The 15,824-nt window shown below is 43.5% G+C and overlaps 2 protein-coding genes across 2 annotated transcripts in view; one reads left to right on the top strand and one right to left on the bottom strand.

Moving 5' to 3' along the window:
* Positions 1-15,824, bottom strand: part of LOC137090224 (uncharacterized) — a 258,833-nt gene that overhangs the window by 140,914 nt on the left and 102,095 nt on the right. The gene's annotated exons all lie outside the window — the stretch shown is intronic.
* Positions 1,418-14,348, top strand: LOC137090383 (uncharacterized). The gene is made up of 7 exons (XM_067454375.1): positions 1,418-3,904; positions 6,448-6,768; positions 6,863-7,180; positions 7,260-7,343; positions 13,820-13,867; positions 13,989-14,069; positions 14,187-14,348. The coding sequence occupies exons 1-7, from the start codon at positions 3,844-3,846 to the stop codon at positions 14,261-14,263; spliced, it is 990 nt and encodes a 329-aa protein (XP_067310476.1). The 5' UTR covers positions 1,418-3,843; the 3' UTR covers positions 14,264-14,348.

The following is a 15,824-nucleotide window of genomic DNA, read 5'->3' as shown; positions in this document are numbered from 1 at the left end:
AGTCTACTGGACAGACAGCACAACTGTGCTTAAATATCTCAGAAATGAGAGCACAAGATTCAGAACATTCGTATCAAACAGAGTTACAACTATTCTAAAAGAGTCAAAGATTGAACAATGGAACCATGTTGATACTGCCTCTAATCCAGCAGATTGTGCTTCAAGAGGGCAGAAGGTTAACACTTTCTTGCAAAATGAAACATGGATCTCAGGCCCAAAATTTCTACACCAATTCACAGATGAGGGGCCAAAGAACATGGACCAAATAATAGCAGTGATATCTGCAGATGATCCAGAGATCAAGAGATCAGTATTGGTTAATTCAATACAAGCCCAACACAACAACACTTCAGTTAGACAACTGATGAATCATTTCTCCTCCTGGACAAAGCTTCAGCGAATTGTAGCGTGGATTCTGAAGTTTAAAACTTTGCTGTTGGAACTTGTGCGAAAGAGGAAGACTCTAACTGCTGCAGATACTCTAGCCAACTCAAGTAAAGTCAAGCAGATTGTGAACCAAAGGATGCTGGACATCAAAGCTAAATGGAAAGGAAGCAACATTTCTGCTGATGATATGAAGGAGGCTGAGCTTGAAATTGTGAAATATGTCAAAGAGAGAAGTTCACTGAGGAGATTTCAGCTCTACAAAGTGGCCAAGCCATAAAGAGAGGCAGTTCGATCTACAGATTAAACCCTGAGTTGAACAATGGAGTTTTGCATGTCGGTGGAAGACTTAGCAATGCTGCTATGCCAGAAGAAAGCAAGTGGCCTATGATCATTCCAAAGGATCTTCATGTCACCAACTTAATTCTCCAGAATGTTCATGAGCAAACAGGACACAGTGGAAGAAATCACATGATTTCAACACTGCAAAACAGGCAAAAAAAATTCACAGCAATTCACAGGTATCCACAATACTGGATTCCTGGTGCCAAATCTGCAATCAGAAAAAGGCTTGCAAGATGTGTTATTTGTCGCCGCTTACATTCCTCAACAAGAAAACAATTCATGGCAGACTTACCATCAGACAGGGTGTTGCCAGATGATCCACCTTTCACAAGAGTAGGTGTAGATTACTTTGGACCATTCATGGTTAAACGTGGAAGAACCCTTGTCAAAAGATATGGCGTTATCTTCACTTGCTTAGCAATACGTGCAGTGCACATTGAAGTTGCGTCTTCAATGGACACAGACTCCTGTTTAAATGCCATACGTCGGTTTGTAGCAAGAAGGGGGCAAGTGAAAGTTCTCAGGTCAGACAATGGGACCAATTTTGTGGCTGCTGAGCGTGAGTTAAGGCAATCCATTGGAAATTGGAATAACCAGCGGATTGAGGACCATCTTAGTCAGCAAGGAATTAGGTGGGTTTTAAATCCTCCCACTGGATCTCACCATGGCGGGGTATGGGAGAGATTTATTCACTCAATAAGAAAAATCCTCAATGCAACAATCAAAGAACAAGTTCTGGATGAGGAATGTCTTCAAACATTTTTCTGTGAAGCAGAGGCCATAATCAACAGTCGTCCAATCACATCAGCATCAAGTGATGTGAATGATTCGGAAGCTTTGACTCCAAACCACTTGTTGTTACTCAAGACAAAGCCATCATTGCCTCCAGGTCTGTTTGACAAAGATGATCTGTATTCTCGACGCAGATGGAAACAGGTTCAGTACATTTCTGATCTGTTCTGGAAACGTTGGTGTCGGGAATACTTGCCGCAGTTACAACAGAGACAGAAGTGGAATAACGCAACAAGAAACTTCTCTGTTGGAGATATTGTTCTGGTAGTTGATGACTCCGCACCCAGGAATTCATGGATGTTAGCAAGGGTCATCGATACCATGCCAGATAAGAAGGGTCTCGTCCGGCAAGTCCGCATTAAGACAAAAACTAACATTTTGGAAAGACCCATAACAAAACTTTGCCTGTTGCAGGAGGCAGAAGGAGTATAGTGCAAGCTAGAAGAACTCACATTTATGTTACTTGGACTTTAAGAATTTACTAAAGATATTAAAATAATACAGCTCCTTCAGTTTAAATGTAAGTAATTGTTTCAAAGAGTTTGAGAACAATTAGGGGCCGGTAATGTAGGAGCCTTATTTGCTTATTTTTTGCTGACAAATGTTGTGCAAAGATTGTAGATTGTAAACGTTCTTTATTTGTGTATATTATTTGGATGTTTATTCTCAAATTTTACATTGAAACATGTTACATGTTAAAATTCTTCACTGGCCCTTTAAGAATTGCGATGGTAAGAGATACGGTTGGGGATTCGTTGTAGGAAATAGAGTGGAGTCGCACAGTTTTCTTTACCGCATCCGTGATACTAAGAATGTAAGATCATATTTGTTTCTTTTATTTTATTTGCTTGATTTATTGACGTTTCAAGATTAAAAGGAAGATGTTCATGGAGGATTGTTTATATTGGACACGGAGCGAGTTGAATGGAAACAAATGCGATGCGCACATACACTAAATATCCTCAAATCTAAAGAACTAATTTTGGATATTAGAAACCACAGACAGGACTACACCCCACTCCTCATAAATGGAGATCGGGTGGAAATTGTCACCACTTTCAAGTTTCTGGGCACCTACATGTCTGCTGACCATTCCTAGACCTACAACATTAGGGCCCTGGTTAAGAAAGCTCAGCAGCGGCTACACTTCTTGTATGTCTCAGGAAGAACAATCTGGACATGAAGCTACTACTGGCTTTCTATCACTGCTTAAGTGTGTGGTACGCAGGTTCCAAGGCTGAGGACAGGAAGGCAGTGCAGAGGGTTATTAACACTGCCCAAAAGATCATCGGCTGCCCTCTGTCCAGTCTGTAAAACATCTCCACATCCTGCTGCCTCAGGAGAACCAAGGCCATTACAAGTGACCCCTCACAGCCCTGCCTACCCCCTGTTTGATCTGTTGCCCTTGGGGAGACACTATAGGTCAACCAAATCTCACACCAGCAGGCTTATGAACAGTTTTTTCCCCTGGGCCATACGTACTGTCAGTACCCACATAAGCCTCCACCTCCAACTACCTCGTACGGCTCTACCTACCTTCACTTTTGATACAATTATGGACACTTAAGATTTTTTTTAACTTTTTATTTATTATGTTTTATGGATTTTATGGGGTGTTTATTTTTCTGTGTGGTGCAAGGGTGGCTCTGTGGGAGCACCCTAAATTTTGTTGTCCTATGTTTGATGTGTGATAGGAGAAGGCTGATTAACTTTGCACAACATTGAATGCAACATATTTACTGCATATTTTCAACTCGTGTAGATAAAAGAACCTCTGAACCAGCATTTCGACTCCAGTCTTTATTCACCACGCAACACAACACAACGCAGAGGGGTAGCCGAGCCGTGGTGACAGAGACACGCGAGCCCAAACCGGCTACACTGACAGGCACATAGGCAGTACAGAGACATACAGAAACAAACCTAATACACTGCACAAACACGACATCATGCCGACAAACACACTGGCGCCAACTTGGCCATCTGTATCATGAAGTGTGATATTGTCATGTAACAGAAGGAGGCACGACAGGTGTGTTATTTGCAGGTAATAGAGATGTTTGTTTTGCAGTTGCAGCAGATGACCGGAGAGATGTGGAACAGAACCATGAAGAAAGACTGCAGAATGACAGCAGATGATGAAGACAGGTCAGTATCTCGGGTGAATCAGACAGGCCGTCTGATAAGCGTTGGATAGCAGTGACGAGACCAGACCCTGAAACTCATCAGATAGGAAGAGGCTCACAACCACAGGAGGAGCTGATGATGATAAAGGAAGAGATGTGACTATATAAAGAACAGAAAGACTGACAGAAACAGAAAATGGCTGATAAGTGTGATCTGTGTCTGCTGGGACTGATCGTTCTCTCTTCTCTTCTCTCAGGTAAACACATCTGTTTATCTATAAGATATCAGAAAAGATCTGTATGATGTGAACACATTCAAAAACTGATTGTGACAAGTGTTTGGGAAAGAGTTTAAACTGTTGCTGAAAGTCATGTCATGGCGTTTGGTTCATTCTGTTTTATTCCTGAATGCACTGATATTTGTCATAATGTGTGTCATAGTGTCATTCAGATCTCATTCAAAGCTCTTCATTTATTTTCAATTATTAATTTACTCAGAGACAGTTTTCAGCTATTTATACCTGATAATTAAACATTGTATTAATTATAGAAATTTCCTTGACTTTTAAGATTTTATCAATTTTAATGACTTAAGCTCTAGAAATCACACTTTTAAAGTGTGTCGTTCTCTAATGATCCTCAGCTGTGTGTGTGTGTTGTAATGGCCAAATTCTGTTTTTGCATGCATCACATTATTGTATGATGGTCCTTTAAGAAACTGATCATTTGACTTATTATGCTGGTGATGTAGAAGAGTGGTTTCTTCAGTGTGATGAGAGCCACATAGATGATAAATATTTCTATACCTTCTTGTGATGATATTTGTTTACTTGTATTTGTAACGCTACAAAAGAGTGAATCCCTCATGTATGAGGCAACATGTGTCTGTGTACCTGCCATTAAAAGTGTGACATTTTCATGATTCAACAAGAGTTATCTGGGTAAAAGCATTACAATTGCTGTTTGAACAACTGAAACTGAATCCAACCTCTATGTTGAATCTTCCCTGCTTAAACTTCAACAGTACGGGAGCTGAAGGAGAATCGTGAGCGTGTCAAATCTGTGCCGACATGTCAGGTCAGGTGAGACTAGCTTGCTAATATTGGTGGCTTTTAGCAAAGGTAGTGAGTCATAGTTTGGTTTCGATTTGAGTCATTGGCAGCCTGTTGCGCTGATTAATCTTTGGGATAATTATAAAAGCGTCCACAGCTGTTCGCACTCAAGTAGTGATCAGTGTGTATTTAATAAGCATGTCAGCGTTGGCGCGGCCTTCTCGTGTGAAGACCGACAAGGGTAAAGACATCTTTTTCGACTCTACCTACAATCGACTCCACCGAACAACGAACACCGAAAATGCACTTCAGTATTTATTTCTCTTTCCTCTTTCTCTTTGTCCTTCTCTCTTTTCTCACGGTGTGCTTTCAAAGCATGCCATCGAGAACTTTGACCAGCAGTTCTTGGTGGCCCGAAGCTGATGGAGGCAAAAAAAAGCATCTCCGATGACCAGCTGCTGACTCCACCCAGTTGTCGGTCGCAGTGCCTCCACCAGCTTGTCACCAAGGGCGTCCTCTTGCAACTGCCTCCGCCTCTGCTAAAGCCAAGCAGCAGCCTCCACCCGGGCAGCAGGTGGCCGGACGCAGGGGAGACGTCCAACCCATCCAGGGGTCTGTCCAAGCGGCCCAGAAACGAGCAACCCAGTGAGAAGGGGATACACTCTCAGGGCGTCCAAACCCCTCCCTCCCCCTGAGGAGGATTGGGGGGAGAAATCATTTTGGTTTTGGTCCTGCCAATGGCTCTTCGGAGTTCTCATTTTCAATAGAGAAGTTTCCTCCCTCCCTGGGCCTTAAGAGTCGACAGTGCACGACGCCCCCGGGCCTTGCCACTCCTTTCCTCCCCTCTTCTTGCCAGGGGTAAATGGTAAATGGACTGCATTTATATAGCGCTTTTATCCAAAGCGCTTTACATTTTGCCTCACATTCACCCATTCATACACCGACGGCGATGTCAACCATGCAAGGCGCCATCCAGCTCGTCGGGAGCAGCTGGGGTTAGGTGTCTTGCTCATGGACACCTCGACACGTGGTCAGTCGGAACCGGGGATTGAACCACCAACCTTCTGGTTTGTAGACAACCTACATGAACCACTGAGCCACTGCCGCCCCGGCAGGGGGCAGCAGTGTGGGCACTGAGGACGCCACCAGGCCTTCAGTGTCCCTGCCCAAACCAGGGGCAACACTCTGGGCTACCTTGGGCAGGAACACCCTGCCCAAACACAGAGGCAACACTCTGGGCTACCCCCGGGCCACCCGAGTCAGGACAGAGCACTCCACCTTGCTGCCCACCCAGGGTACGTCTGTGGTGCCGTTGGGCCCACTTGTTTGGTTTTTGAGGGCCTGGTTAGGTCTCCCCAGGCCGTCTCGCTGGCTCATCCATACTGTCAGACTCGGCTACACGATTTAGTTCGCTCGCTGGCCTCCCAAGTTCAGGGGCATCTTCTTCGCCACCGAGCGGAGCTGTGATGCCCATGGCTTGCGGTTAGACATCGATGTCCTGCTGGCGAAGGACACGGTCAAGCCGGTTCCTCCAGCCGATATGAAGACAGGGTTCTACAGCCCCTACTTCACTGTACCCAAGAAAAGGGGTGGGTTATGGCCAATCCTGGGCCTGCGTGTTCTGAATCAGGCCCTCATTTAGTGAGGAAAAAATACATTATTTCAATGTTTTGCTTTTTATGCTGGTATGTTTTATCTTAATTTATTAATAAATATCCTAATTATCACTCAAATCTTCTGTGTTTCAGGCACAAGTGGAGTGAATGATGCTCATGTGTTCATCAGTTCTGGGAAAAATGTCCGTCTGTCCTGTAATAATGCTCGTTCTGACTGCAACTCAACTACATGGAACTATAACGGATTCAGACATTCAGCAGCCATTGAACTGATTAATGGAGGGATAAAGAGGAAAGACACAGAGACACATGAGAGACTGAGTCTGGGGTCTGACTGCTCTCTGAACATCAACAACGTCACAATAGAAGATCATGGATTTTACATCTGTCAACAATATGTGAATGACAAACAACAAGGACCTGATGCTCGTGTTTTTCTGCATGTTCTTCATGGTGAGTTTTTGACTCATTTTATGGTCAATTTAAAAAAGGGCAGATTCTTTGTTTCAACTCACACATGATTTGTGTGTCTTGTGTTGTGTTTCAGTCTCCCCATCTTCATCATCATCCTCTCAGACTGAGATCAGTCCAGGCCGCTCTGTGACTCTCTCCTGTCAGTTGTATTCAGATGATGGATACTCCTGTGATTATTGGGTCCGTTCTCAGGATATTAAGCTGCTGTGGGTGAATCAGGCTGGTGTTGATCTTCAGACAGACTCCAGATATCAGATATCACCTCCAGATCGCTGTAACATCACTCTGACTACAACACTCCTGAATGAAGATCACAACAGAGAGTGGAGATGTGAAGTTACTCAGAGAAAACAACTCAAGACCTCAGTCACATACACTGTCAAGAGTTCAGGTGAGAAACAACTATTACTACTGTAAAATATGATGTTAATGTCCTACAGATGATGCGTCTGAACATTCATCTTCTGCAGTCGATTCATCAACATTGATTCCAGTCAGCAGATCAAACTCTCAGAAGAAATCAAGCCCAACTCCATCAGCAGCTCCTACACAAGGTACATGATCACATGATCACCATCACACACACCGTCTCTCACTTCAGCGGTTTGATCCCAACACAATAACATCAGCCCATATTTCCATGAATTCAGTATTAAACCTCATCAACACCTTATCATCAAACATTGTGTGTTTTAGATGCCGCATATATAGAGTACATAGATATTCCACATTTTAGTGTTTATGCAAATTTTTATTTTTAAAACTTATATTTAAAAAAATATATATTTTTGATTTCCTCCTTACACCTTGAGATTAAAATAAGATGATAATAGATGACAGACTCGTGGAACAGAGGAAGTTCACATAGAGTCCAGCACATATTCTTCTTTTCTGTAAAGAGAAACTGTACAGGTCCTTCTCAAAAAATTAGCATATTGTGATAAAGTTCATTATTTTCCATAATGTAATGATAATAATTAAACTTTCCTACATTTTAGATTAATTCCACTCCAACTGAAATATTTCAGGTCTTTTATTGTTTTAATGTTGATGATTTTGGCATACAGCTCATGAAAACCCTATTTCAAAAAATTAGCATATGAAAAGGTTCCCTAAACGAGCTATTAACCTAATCATCTGAATCAACTAATTAACTCTAAACACCTGCAAAAGATTCCTGAGGCTTTTAAAAACTCCCAGCCTGGTCCATTACTCAAAACCGCAATGATGGGTAAGACTGCCGACCTGACTGCTGTCCAGAAGGCCATCATTGACACCCTCAAGCTGTAATGTATCAATAAATCGACATCATTCTTTATCGTGTACGCTTTATTAACATCAGAGCTTGGTGGAACATACATGCAACATTGACAGCATGAGTACTGGACTGCACTTCTTCAGTTGCCCAACACTTCACTCAACTCTTGGCAAGCACTTGGTCGCCACCCAATGGACAAGGGACATATTACATATAAAACATTGAACAGTTTTATATCACATCACCCTTCCCTATGAGTTACTTAACATAATGTAACGTTGAACCATAAAATTACTGTAGTTGGAAACACCCCCTTTTTTCAAGGGGTTTTTTTCTTCTTTTTTTTTTTTTTTCATCACACAAAATCCTTATATCTCTGTGGAACTGTGACAATTCGTCCAGACCTTGTTTTCACCCCTTTTGGTGAAATGATTGTTGTGTGACTGAAATCAGATTCAGATGGATCAGTTCCTGGTTGGTCAACTTGAACTGGAATGTGTGTGGCGTTATCAGGCATAGAATCCGCAAGTTGATCCTGACCCCGAGGTTCCTTCGGCCCCTGTTCACCGGATGGTTCATTGTCATCGACTGTGGGCATTAGGTGTCGTCGATTTCGCCTGATTACTCCAGTTTCAGATTGGATAAGGTACGACCGGGGTGTCTCACACTTTCTGAGAATAGTACCGGATCCTGTCCACCCTCTTTCAACATCCAGCTTGACCGCAACAGAAGTTCCAGGAGGGATCTCTGGTAATGTTCTGACGCTGTTTCTTTTGTTGTAATACTTTCTATAGCTCCTTTTTGCTTTTTGATCAGCCTTTCTCACTTGTCGAAGATCAGGCCATTCAGGTTTCAGGTGCAACTCTAATGTGGGAACTGTAGTTCTTATTTGTCTACCCATCATGAGTTGTGCGGGACTTACCCCTGTAGCTTGAAGAGGTGTGGCTCTGTAGCTCATCAAAGCTGTAAATGGGTCAGACTGTTTCAGGATCTTCTTAGCTGTTTGTACTGCCCTTTCAGCCTCTCCATTCGACTGGGCATAGTAAGGGCTCGAAGTAATGTGCTGAAAATCATAGTCTTTTGCAAAGTCTCTGAAAGCCCTTCCAATAAACTGTGGTCCATTATCGGTAATGAGAACATTGGGACAGCCCCATCGTGCAAACATGTTCTTTAAGCAAGCACGTGTTGTTTCACCTGACAAGTCCTTAAGATGAGCTATGTCAATGTATCTTGAAAAATAGTCCACGACTACCAAGTAATGCTGCTTATTCACTTCACAGATATCAGCACCAATCCTCTCCCATGGACGATCGGGCAGTGGAATGGTTAGAAGTGGTTCTTTCCTCTGGCTAGGTCTTGATTCCAGACAATCCTTGCAGCCGTTAACTAACTGCTGGATTTCCTTACTTAAGCCTGGCCACCACACACTACATCTGGCTCTCTCTCTACATTTCACAATGCCTTGATGACCACTGTGCAGTCTTTGTAGTATTTCAGACCTCATATTTTGGGGAATTAGGATTCTGTCATCATAAAGCACAAGGCCCTGGAAAATTGACAAGTGATGGCGTGCACTGTAGTATGATTTAATGGCTTGTGGGACATTAGCAGCATACCTGGGCCAGCCATTGGTCACATACTGCTTGACCATTTGTAGCTCGAAATCCGTTTCCGTCTCTCTTTTCACAGATTCCAGCTTTGTGGGAGAGATTGGCCATGCTCCACTCACTGCATTCTCATGAGCCTCCACTTCTTGCACTAATTCTGAGACCACTGAAGAGATGGTTGACTGAGGGTGTCGTGAAAGCGCATCAGCGACCACCAGTTGTTTCCCGGGTACATATTGTGCAACAGGATTATAACGCATCATCCGCAGTAACAGCCTTTGACATCTCAAGGGAACTGAATCTAGATCCTTGGCATCGATCAATGGAATCAGTGGTTTATGGTCGGTTTGCAGGATGAAACTTTCTAATCCATACAGGAACCTTGAGAATTTTTCACAGCACCACACCGCCGCAAGGCACTCTTTTTCGATCTGGGCGTACCTTTTTTCCGCATCGGTCAACACCCTGGAACAGTAGGCCACTGGTTTCAGCTGTCCGTCATGGTCCTGCAGCAAAACACCCCCCAGACCGTAGCTACTTGCATCTGCGCTGACGACTGTGGGCTTTGTGACATCATAGAATGCTAATACGGGAGCTTCTGTGATTAGACGCTTGACCTTTTCAAAGGCCTCTTCTTGCACAGATCCCCAGCACCATACTGCCTCTCTCTTCAAGAGCTCGTTGAGAGGTCAAATAACCTCAGAAAGATGAGGAACATACCTGCCTAGGTAATGAATCATTCCTAACATTCTCCTAAGGTCTGAGATGTTCTTCGGCTTTTCAAGATGTGTGATGGCTTCGATTTTGGCTGTGTCTGGGTCGTATGCCCTTCTTGTCTATGACATGCCCCAGGTACCTGAGCTGACTCTGCCGTAACATGCACTTTTCCTTGTTCAGCTTTAGACCAGCCCGGTCAATGGCTTCCAGAGCTCTCTGCAGTCGCTGCTCGTGTTCCTCTGGAGTGTTGCTGAATACTAAGATATCGTCCATGAAAACTGCAACTCCTTCCAGGTCTTTGAGGATCGTCGACATTTCCCGTTGGAAGATTTCGGGTGCGCTGGTGATCCCGAAAGGTAGCCTGCGGAAGAAATATCTTCCAAAAGGAGTAATGAATGTCGTTAACTTAGCACAGTCCATATCCAGTGGTAGCTGCCAGAAGCCACTAGCTGCATCAAGAAGTGAAAAAACTTGGGCATGTGCTAGTCTAGGAAGGATGTCATCAACCGTTGGCAGCACAAATTTCTCTCTTTTTACAGCTTTATTTAGCTGTTTTAGATCAACACAAATTCTGATTTGTCCGGTTTTCTTCGGAACAGCCACCATAGGGGCACACCACTCAGTAGGCTCAGTGATCTCCTCAATGACACCACATTGTACCATTCTCTCAAGCTCTGCTTTGACCTTTGAAAGTAAGGGAATGGACACCCGTCTTGCAGTGTGCACACTGTATGGTACAGCATCCTCTTTTAGGCAGATTTTAATGGGTTTTGTCTTTACTTACCCCAGTTCAGAAAAAGAAATAGGTTGAAGCTCTTCCAGCATCTTAACTAAACCCATCGCACTTGCTGTATCACGACCAAGGAGATTATTTACATGGGGACCAGTCACCACGAATGCTTCAAAACTATACTGTTTATCTTTAAAGGTAGTCATAGCTTTGAACTGTCCTCTGCAGTGCAATGTTCCCCCTGGGCTCTCAAGTTTCACATTAACTTTGTTAAGTTCTGGTTTGTTCTTCAAAATAGAGAAGGTTTTATCAGAAATTACACTTATGTCTGCACCTGTATCTATTTTAAAGTCAATGTTTGAGCCATGAATTGGGAGTGTGACCATCCATGCTCCACTTTTATCATCAATGTGAGTTAACTCACCCAGGAAATGTGTGACGTTACTGCCCTCTTGTGGTTTGCTGACATCATGGATTTCTCGGGTTCTACAAACTACAACAAAAAGGCCCCTTTTCCTGCATTTGCGGCACTCAGCACTTTTTGCTGGACAAATTTCCCCTTTTCCATGATTTCTTCCACATCTTTTGCATTTCCACTCATTAACATGCTCCGTCTGATTTACTTTCGAGCCACGGTGCTGTCTGACTCTCTCACTATAGTGAGTTTTTTTCCTGGTGCCGGCCACCTCGCTGATTTGAGCACTAACACTGGCAGCTTGTTCATTAACATGGCCACGGACTTGTTCTGACTGCCTCACAAGCTCTACGGCGTTTCTGAGAGTCAAGTCGGGCATTAACTGAAGCTTTTCTGACAGTTTTCGATCCATAATCCCAATCACGAGTCTGTCGCGAATATTTTCGTCTTTAGCAGCGCCAAAGTCACATGTGTTCGCTAGCTCGTGGAGGCTACGGATATATTCCTCGGCCATTTCACCTGGCTTTTGAGCCCTCATGTGGAATCGAGCACGCTCGTGAATAACGTTAACTTTCGGTACAAAGTAGTCATCGAGCTTACTTATTACCGTGTCATAGTCCTCTCTTTCTTCCTCTCCGAACGTAAATGTCTGATACACATGTTCAGCTTCTTTTCCCATCGAATAAAGCAGCGTACAGACCTGGACTTCAGCTTCTTCTTTGTCCAGTTTGGTGGCTATCCTGTAGCGGCGAAATCTCTGACGCCATTCAGGCCATCGTTCGGGGTGACCAAAATCAAAACTGTCCGGGGGCTGAAACTTTGCCATGGTGATAATGGCTCTCCACTTCTGACACCATGTGATGTATCAATAAATCGACATCATTCTTTATCGTGTACGCTTTATTAACATCAGAGCTTGGTGGAACATACATGCAACATTGACAGCATGAGTACTGGACTGCACTTCTTCAGTTGCCCAACACTTCACTCAACTCTTGGCAAGCACTTGGTCGCCACCCAATGGACAAGGGACATATTACATATAAAACATTGAACAGTTTTATATCACACAAGCGAGAGGGTAAGACACAGAAAGACATTTCTGAACGAATAGGCTGTTCCCAGAGTGCTGTATCAAGGCACCTCAGTGGGAAGTCTGTGGGAAGGAAAACGTGTGGCAAAAAACGCTGCACAACGAGAAGAGGTGAGCGGACCCTGAGGAAGATTGTGGAGAAGGACCGATTCCAGACCTTGGGGGACCTGCGGAAGCAGTGGACTGAGTCTGGAGTAGAAACATCCAGAGCCACCGTGCACAGGCGTGTGCAGGAAATGGGCTATAGGTGCCGCATTCCCCAGATGAAGACACTTTTGGGCTACAGATAAGCAGCACTGGACTGTTGCCCAGTGGTCCAAAGTACTTTTTTCTGATGAAATCAAATTTTGCATGTCATTCGGAATTCAAGGTGCCAGAGTCTGGAGGAAGACTGGAGAGAAGGAAATGCCAAAATGCCTGAAGTCCAGTGTCAAGTACCAGTGTGTGTTTTATCAAGGGCAGGGTCAATGCAGCTAGCTATAAGGAGATTTTGGAGCACGCTTCCATGCTTCCATCTGCTGAAAAGAAGATAACGATTTGGTTTTTCAGCATGACCTGGCACCTGATCACATTGCCAAAACCACTGGTAAATGGTTTATTGAACATGGTATTACTGTGCTCAATTGGCCTGCCAACTCTCCTGACCTGAACCCCATAGCGAATCTGTGGGAATCTGTGGGAAGAGAAAGTTGAGAGACGCAAGACCCAACACTCTGGATGAGCTTAAGGCCGCTATCGAAGCATCCTGGGCCTCCAGAACACCTCAGCAGTGCCACAGGCTGATCGCCTCCACGCCACGCCGCACTGAAGCAGTCATTTCTGCTAAAGGATTCCCCAAGTATTGAGCGCATAACTGAACATAATTATTTGAAGGTTGACTTTTTTTGTATTAAAAACACTTTTCTTTTATTAGTCGGATGAAATATGCAATTTTTTTTTAGCTTTTTCAAGAATTTGGGGTTTTCATGAGCTGTATGCCAAAATCATCAGTATTAAAACAACACCTGAAATATTTCAGTTGGTGTGCAATGAAACTAAAATATATGAAAGTTTATTTTTTTATCATTACATTATGGAAAATAATGAACTTTATCACAATATGCTAATTTTTTGAGAAGGACCTGTAATGTGATGATGATGATGATGATGATGATGATGATGATGATGTGCTGCATTATGTTTGAGCTGAACTAACACACATGATCCACAGATCCAGGAGAAACTGAAGTCAGTGTGACTGCTGCATTATTAATCAGAGGTACGACACGTTGATATATTCTGACAGCTTTATATCACTGAAACTATCAGTCAGTCTGTGAATGTTCATCGTTGAATCCCCTTGACTTCAGTTTCTCCTCTTCCTCTCATGTTTCCTGCAGTGATTGTGAGTATTGTTGAGATGGCAGTGTTTGTTGCTCCTACTGTGATTCTTCTTCAGATCATATGTGCAAGAAGAGCTGGTGAGTTTGAGCCGCACACAATCTGATCATTCACACTCATCTGATCTGGATCAATCTGCAGTCATGATAAAAACACACACCAGAGGTCAGAGGTCAGTCAATGGCTTTATTTTACAGGGAGGAAGGACTCGCAGCGGTCAGAGGAAATAGAGATGCCTACAATATTACAAGAAAATACTGCTGAGCTGGAGTGAGATTAACAGGCCAGATTTATTTTCATTTTATGGGTTTTATGGATATTTGCACAAAGTGTTGAATGTCATTTTCTTGTGCTTCATATGTAAACTGCTTTAAATATAATATTAAATACAGTAACGGACAGACTCAGACTGTGTGTATAATCCTCTCTCTGTTCTGATGGAGATGATTTCATGATTCTCAGATCTTGTCTGTCCATTCCAGTTTTTAGATTCTTTTTTCATTTGGAACAATTGCTACTATTTTTCCCAATAAAATCTCTGCAATTATGTTTAATATGTCTATTTTCCAGAGATTAGTTACAAATATGGTGGTTCATGAGCTTGTAATGTGAGGATGAACAGCAGCAAAGATAAAGTTGTGAACTATCTTCATTCTGTTTAGTTCAGAAATCCCCTTTGATAAACTAATGAGTGTGGCTGAACATTTTAGGGATAATGGAAAGATTTAACAAAGCAATTGTGAAAGATTCTTTTTTGAATATAAAGGAAATGAAAACAGATCTGTGAAAGACCTCACCCCCGCCCTCGCCGTTTCAGAATGTTAACTATAAAACAAATCCTCATACAAATTGGCTTGATTTATATCAGTGAATTTGAAAGACACCTATTTTCATATCCAGGTACACCCCCCACCACAGTCCTCAAGGGGGTGACCCCATTCAGAGGGGTCCTCCCATTCAGACTGTCTCTAGCTCCATGCACATGAAATGTGTGGATGCAGTTCTCTCCCCACTAAGGAAAAGGCGGGTTTGTCCAGCCAATGCACCACATTCCTGTAAAGCTGCTTTGAAACAATCTGCATTATAAAAAGTGATATATAAATAAAAGTGACTTGACTTGACTTCCTGGGGGCAGTATCCAAACTGCTGACCTGGACTTTACCAGATCGCTTCATGAAAATTCAGCATTTAGAAACAAGATTCAGACCGGAGAGCAACCTCCCCTTGAGGACATTTCAAAAACTACTGGATATCAAGGCAGCAGTCTCCTCAGTAGTTCCCTTGGGTCTGTTACACATTCAGCCCCGTCCTACCTCTTGGACAGAGCTAATGTCGAGCTGGCTTATCAACTGCCTGGAATGATGGCAGTGATCCTAGCCTTCAAGTAATTTCAGCAGGAGCTCAGGCGGCACCATGCCCTGGTCAGACAATATGGTCAGACAATATGACTGTGGTAGCCTATATAAATCACCAGGGCGGTCTTAGATTCTGTCTGCTGAACAGACTGGCATGCCGCCTCGTCTTGTGGGCACAGGACAAGTACTAGCTATACATCTGTCAGGCTCCATGAACATTGGAGCATATATTCTGTCCCAGAATGGACCACCTCCAGGGGAATGGATACTCCACTCCCTGACGGTCCAATTGAATTGGAGTATTTTACGCCAGGACCTCCTTTCCAAACTGAAAGGAGTTGTTGAGCCTCCACCTATGGCCTCTTGACAGGAGCCTTTAAGCCTCCCCCAGAGGGTCATGAACGTGATCTCTGAGGCCAGGGCAACTTCTACCAGGTGCCTCTATAGACAAAAGTGGGCCATATTTTCCAGCTGGTGCAC

This window comes from Pseudorasbora parva, chromosome 2 (genome assembly GCF_024679245.1).
Source record: "Pseudorasbora parva isolate DD20220531a chromosome 2, ASM2467924v1, whole genome shotgun sequence".
Lineage (NCBI taxonomy): Eukaryota > Metazoa > Chordata > Actinopteri > Cypriniformes > Gobionidae > Pseudorasbora > Pseudorasbora parva.
Note: the sequence above shows the minus strand (reverse complement) of the source record. Positions and strands in the feature narration are given on the sequence as shown.

Bases quoted from the DNA above. Each gene is read 5' to 3' on its own strand.
- LOC137090383 (XM_067454375.1), top strand. From the start codon at position 3,844: ATGGCTGATAAGTGTGATCTGTGTCTGCTGGGACTGATCGTTCTCTCT. The intron at 7,181-7,259 runs GTGAGAAACAAC...CATCTTCTGCAG, and splicing joins ATACACTGTCAAGAGTTCAG to TCGATTCATCAACATTGATT. The intron at 7,344-13,819 runs GTACATGATCAC...CATGATCCACAG, and splicing joins ATCAGCAGCTCCTACACAAG to ATCCAGGAGAAACTGAAGTC.